Source organism: Lycium barbarum, chromosome 5 (assembly GCF_019175385.1).
Source record: "Lycium barbarum isolate Lr01 chromosome 5, ASM1917538v2, whole genome shotgun sequence".
Taxonomy (NCBI): Eukaryota; Viridiplantae; Streptophyta; class Magnoliopsida; order Solanales; family Solanaceae; genus Lycium; species Lycium barbarum.
The window spans coordinates 2,515,192-2,521,191 of NC_083341.1; the positions used below are offsets into that span (position 1 = coordinate 2,515,192).

General features: G+C 36.1%; 1 protein-coding gene across 1 annotated transcript; it reads left to right on the forward strand.

Moving 5' to 3' along the window:
* Positions 1 to 233: 233 nt before the first annotated feature.
* Positions 234 to 3,699, forward strand: LOC132640116 (small ribosomal subunit protein eS17). The gene is made up of 2 exons (XM_060356554.1): positions 234 to 387; positions 3,062 to 3,699. The coding sequence occupies exon 2, from the start codon at positions 3,088 to 3,090 to the stop codon at positions 3,520 to 3,522; it is 435 nt and encodes a 144-aa protein (XP_060212537.1). The 5' UTR covers positions 234 to 387; positions 3,062 to 3,087; the 3' UTR covers positions 3,523 to 3,699.
* The last annotated feature ends 2,301 nt before the right edge of the window (positions 3,700 to 6,000 follow it).

Sequence of the window (6,000 nt, forward strand, 5' to 3'; positions counted from 1 at the left end):
TGAACCCACTTAGTAAAAATTCTGGCTCTGCAACTGGAAGGAAGGGTTTCTGAGCGAGGGGTACTCGCGTAAATATTTACTGCCAAGCTGGGTAAAAGCAAAATTAGCTTAGGAGACGACATGGGCGGGTAAATATTTTGCATTTTAGGGTTATTTTTTGTTATTTTCTCTCTTAAAAAAAAAAAGAAAAAAAAAAGACACTTCGTTAACCTTGGTCCAATCCAAGCCCATTTAGTTAACCTGAGCCCAGAGTGGACATTACATAACCCAAGCCCAATAAAACCCAAAGACATTCACAAATACAAAACCCTAATATAGTCTCACCTTTCTCAGCTGAAAATCACACACATAGCATCAGTTGCCGCACACCCTCTGCTACGTTTCTTTGTAAGTTTTCTAGCTTTATTCTCATAATAATACCATTACATTCGTTTTATATTTATGTGCTTTATTTGATCACAATGCTTTAGGATTTGAGCAAAATTATGTACTGTTAAAATCCATATTAATGAATGAAATAGTTGAATATGGCACCCAGGGTATACCAGGATTCAAATCATAACAATGGTTAAAAAAATAATTTAGGTGATTTTTTTATTTTTTTTTCATTAGTCTTTGAAATGTTTTTTCTTAAGCCGAGTGTCTATCGGAAACAGCCACTCTACCTCTCAAGGTTGGGGTAAGGTTTGCGTACACACTACCCTCCCCAAACCCCACTTGTCGGATTATAATGGGTATGTTGTTGTTGTTGTTGTTGATGATTTTTTTTTTTTCATTTGTCGAGTTGGTACCTGTGTTAGTGGATTGGTAGAGTTCCGTGCAAGTTTGCTCAAGGAGATTGTAAGTGGTAGGTTTTTGAAGATAGTATAAGATGGAATTCAAGAGTGTGGCTTAGCTGTTCATGAATTTGGAATGAACAATGGTATACTAGGATTCATATCACAATAATGATTAAGAAAGTAGGGGATTTGCCTTTTGGGTCGAGCTCGTCGCACATGACTTGCCTTGTGCGGGTTAACTCTCTTGTGTGGTTTTCAGGCTATTGCACAGGAGCGGGGTTTACCCTGTGCGGACCTGAAGGGTAGCGGCTGCAGGTTCCCTTGTCAATAAAAAAAGAAGAAGAAATATTTAGGTGACTTTTCTTGTCATTTGTTGAGTTGGTAGCTGTGTTGGTTGGGTATAGTTAGCACCCGTGGATTAGTAGAGTTGCATGCAAGCTTCCAGAAACTATGTTGCTCGGACTCGGGTGCGGGTGTCGGATACGGGTACGGATCTAGAGGTCGGATTCGGCATGATCTAAATTTTAAGATTCGTGGGTACGGATCAGGGTATGGATATGGGTGCGGGGATTCGGCAAAAAATAATTCAAATTTTTTAAAATATAAGTATAAAAATGTAAATTAGGTATTCTCAATTCTTTCTATTCTTGATTTTATCTTTTCAAAAAATCTCTATTTGGTTCCTTAAAGTAATATTTTTTTCAAACTGTTATAGAGAATTAGTTTGTTCCCTAATCAGGTGAATTAGGGTTAGGGAAAATACATACCTATCTATCATAGGTTATATAGAAGTTTCTTGAGGAGTTTATAATGGTTTTGGGCCAGCCACTCCGCCTAAACATACCCTTTCATAAACCCTAACCCACCAACTTCGAAAACATACCCTTCATACCAGCCCCTTTCATAAACCCTAACACACCATGAGATAGATCGACTCCCGAGGACCTGATCTCTGAAAATCCCAGCCGCAACCGACCTTGCACGCGTCATCACGCGCCAACTGTCAGTGTCATGCGCCGCAGGTGAACTTTTCTGGCAGTTTTCAACCTCATTTCTTCTTCTGTGGAGGTTGCAACACTTTCAGAGTCTACCCATGCTACTTTTTCTGGCTGATTTAGTCTTCTCAGATCGGACTGATTTGGTCAAAGTATCCAATCTCTATTGACTGGATCTGACGCGAATCCCGCACCCTAACCCATGTCAGTGTCGTGTCGACACAGGTACGACGGCAAAAGTGCCGGGTCCGAGCAACATAGTCCAGAAAGAGATTGCAGGTTGATGCTAGCGAAAAAGATAGTATAAGATGGGACCCAATAGTGTGGCTTAGCGAAAAGATAGTCATTGTAGATTGAATGAACCAGGGATATTTGGGCACAAATCACAACAATGATAAAAAATAGTTAGAGGTGATTTTTTTACATTTGCCGGGTTGGAACTTGTGTTGGTGGGAGATAGCTGAGTTGCGTGCAAGCCTTGCCCAGACTGCACCATTAAAAATAAAAAATGGTCTTTTGATAGCAAAAGATATAGTCTAAGATGAATATCTGAATAGTAAATGACACTGTATAGTGTGGAATGAATAAGAGGGTTCTTGTAGCCAAAACCAAACTAATTTGGAATTGAACTGGAGTTTTAATTGAGGATAGAAGAAAGGAATCGGGATACTGACTTCAAGGTAAGTTTTTCAGTTATCTGCATTCTCTTATGTAGAATTGAAAAAATAACAACTTTTGTGTATATGGGTTATTGAAGGTATTGCTGAAATTAGTTGTTGAAGACATTAAGAAACTTCATTGTGGCAATTCGGTTAAGTTGAAGTTTGAACATCCACATTGCAATTGGTCGTAATCAGTTCATCTGGTTTTGTGTAGAATAGAATACTTAGATCCAGTAATTGCAATTGACAAATGAAGCTTTGTGTGTTAACCAGCAGAAGGATAGTACAGTTATAGCAGGTCAGTCTGAGGACTTAGAAGGCTAGTGTCAGATTAGTTGTCTATAGAAGACGCCTTTTCCGAGTCTAATACCATGCAATTTGGTGCAGAGATATATTTGCTCTCTCATCTGCTGTCTGAGAACAAAAGAAAAAGAAAATGTGTATAGGTGCTTACTTTGTACTTAAAGATTCAATAAGTTGCAGTAAGTTGATATAAATATTCAGGTTCTCATGAAAATGAACTATGCATCAGCAAGTGTTTTTCTCCTAGGGAAAAGTTAACAATGAATAACTAGAAACATTAATTTTCTTTTGATAGGGTAACTGAAAAACATTTATGTAACAGGTTTGAATTAAGGAAATTCTGCAAAGATGGGTCGTGTGCGCACCAAGACCGTGAAGAAGTCATCTCGACAGGTAATTGAGAGGTATTACTCCAAAATGACTTTGGATTTCCACACAAACAAGAAGATCCTGGAAGAAGTTGCCATAATTCCTTCTAAGCGTCTCCGCAACAAGATTGCTGGTTTCTCCACCCACCTTATGAAACGTATCCAGAAGGGACCCGTTAGAGGTATTTCCCTCAAACTGCAAGAGGAGGAGCGTGAGAGACGCATGGACTTTGTTCCCGATGAGTCAGCCATCAAGACTGATCTTATTGAAGTTGACAAGGAGACCCTTGACATGCTTTCAGCCCTCGGTATGTCTGACCTTCCAGGTGTCGTCAAGCAGGCTGCTGAGCCACAAGCAGTGGCAGCTCTCCCAACATATGGTCGCGGTGCAGGAGGTTTTGGGAGGAAATACTAATAAGAATAGTTTCAAAATTTTTATGTTCTATTGAAGGAAGTTTTTGGTAGATTATGTGTTGTTTAGTTTTCCCTAATTTTCTTTGAGGATTCTTAATTAGAAGCTCATTTTCATTGTTGAGACATAATGATGAATGACCCCTTTTGGTTTTAAAATGCATGTGATACATTTCCTCAATTACAATCATTTTGCTACTGGCAAATCTTCCCTGTGGTTTGGTTTGGGTTTTTACCCGACTTTGTTTCACCTGTTATCAACCCAACCTGCCCATTTGCCACTACCCGCCATTATCTTTCATATGTTAAGATGATTTGGTTTGGCAGGTTTATCATAGCACCTGTAGAGTAGAAATCATAGCACCTGTAGAGTAGAACTCTATTTTTAGATGCAGTTTAAGAGTAGTTGTACTATAGGATTATATAGTTGAAACCAAAAATTCAAAAAAGGAGAGGTACAAGTAAGAAATTTGTGAAAGCTAGGCCGTGTTGTAAATGCCCTAGCTAACTAAATCTATTTGATGGTAGGGGTGAAATTTCAGTTTCTGAATTTTGAGGAATTGAATTTGCCAGTCCGAGTATTATTTTGCACATTTCGTATATGAGCGTCTTCAAATCGGCTTAGCAATATTGATTGGATGATTCTTATTGGAGGGGTCGAAGAGAACTAATTATTGGGAACAAATAGACCGTTTCAAATCAGTCATATTGCTGTTGATTTGGTGATTCCTGTTGAACGGGGTCAGCAAAGGCTAATTATTGGAAACAAATAGACCGATAAAATAACAGTAGCCACATATACAGTACAATTCTCAATCAAGAAGACATAATTTAGTACGGTTTCTGTATTAACATGCACCATGGCCTTATTTGAGACTAGTAAGACAGGTGGTGGACTCTTTCATTAGGCAAGGAAAGAAGGGGTCTAAGCATGGCATGTGCCATTCACTTGAGTGGAAAAGGAAAGCTAGACCTTATCGTTTTTTCCGGGCCTGTTTGGGCATACGGTTTCTGCGGAAGATCAAGTTGCTGAGCCGCGGAAACCATCCTGCACGGTTCGGAGAGCACTGAATTTGATGAGAGGTGGTTGCTCGATGCGCACATTCGTCCCGACTCATAATTCACTTCTAACCCTGTGTCCAATAGCCCGACCGTAGTGATGTAAATTGTGTTTACATTCATTTGGTCCAGCTTTATTCCATTTCAAGTATGTCTGAGGATTCGCATAGCCCTCGATTTTATGTGTTATTTACTCATTCCAATTTTTTTTTTATGCCAATGTTTCTAATTGGAGATAACTCCTCTTCAATTATTCCTGGAATGGGAGGGAGTAGGTCTGGCTTCATATTTACTAATTCATTTCTGGTTTAGTTCAAGCAGCTTCTGAAGAGTAATTTACAGTTCAAATTATGTGCAATTGGTTTAGTTCATGTGGCATCACTTTATGTTGTAAATGAATACATGAAAAACATGTGAAATAATGTGCTTTGTTAATGAGAAAGTGAACGTCTAGTGCTCCTTGCACTGCTTAGAGTTCATCAGTTGGTTCTATACATTCACACTGAGAATAAGAATTTTGGTAGGTGCATGGTGAATAACCAAAAAAAAAAAAAAAAAGAAAAAGAACTTCTAGTTGTGTCGTCTTATCTAAGCCCGTTAACTGGTCTGAATCGGACCGGACCGGCAACCAGTTAGGAAACCGGCCGGTTTCGGGTCAAAAAACCGGAACCGGCCGGTTCTATACTTAAAAAAAACCTCTTTTTGTTTTGTTTTTTTGTATAGTATATGTATATTATAGTATTTCTTAGTATATTGTAGGTATAATTTATATATGTTATATAAGTTTATAACTAAAGTTTATATATTTACTAACTAATAGCATATATGTATATATATATATATATATATATTAAGTTATAACTTAACTTTCTATTTATAACTTAAGTATATTTATTCTAGATATACCTAAAATATTCTAAGAATATACTTATAATATAAATATACTTAAGTTATAAAATAGAAATTTATAAACTTAGAAAAAACTTAACTTATAAATAACTTAAGTTATAATACATATAACTTTTATATATATATATATATATATATATATATATATATATATATATATATATATATATATATATATATATATATATATATATATATATATATATATATATGTTTAAGTTATACGTATACTATATATACTTATAAGTTAATAACTTATAAGTATATAGTATACATATAACTTAAACACACACACACATATATATATATATATATACTTATATATGTTTAAGTTATATGTATGCTATATATACTTATAAAGTGAATTTGTTTCCAAATTAGGAAAGAGGTCATTCATTTTGGCATGGACTAAAAAGGAAATAGGTTCACATAAATTGAAACAAAGGGAGTATAACTTAAGTTTTTTCTAAGTTTATAAATTCCTATTTTATAACTTAAGTATATTTATATTATA

Coding starts and splice junctions, on each gene's coding strand:
- LOC132640116 (XM_060356554.1), top strand. CDS start 3,088: ATGGGTCGTGTGCGCACCAAGACCGTGAAGAAGTCATCTCGACAGGTA.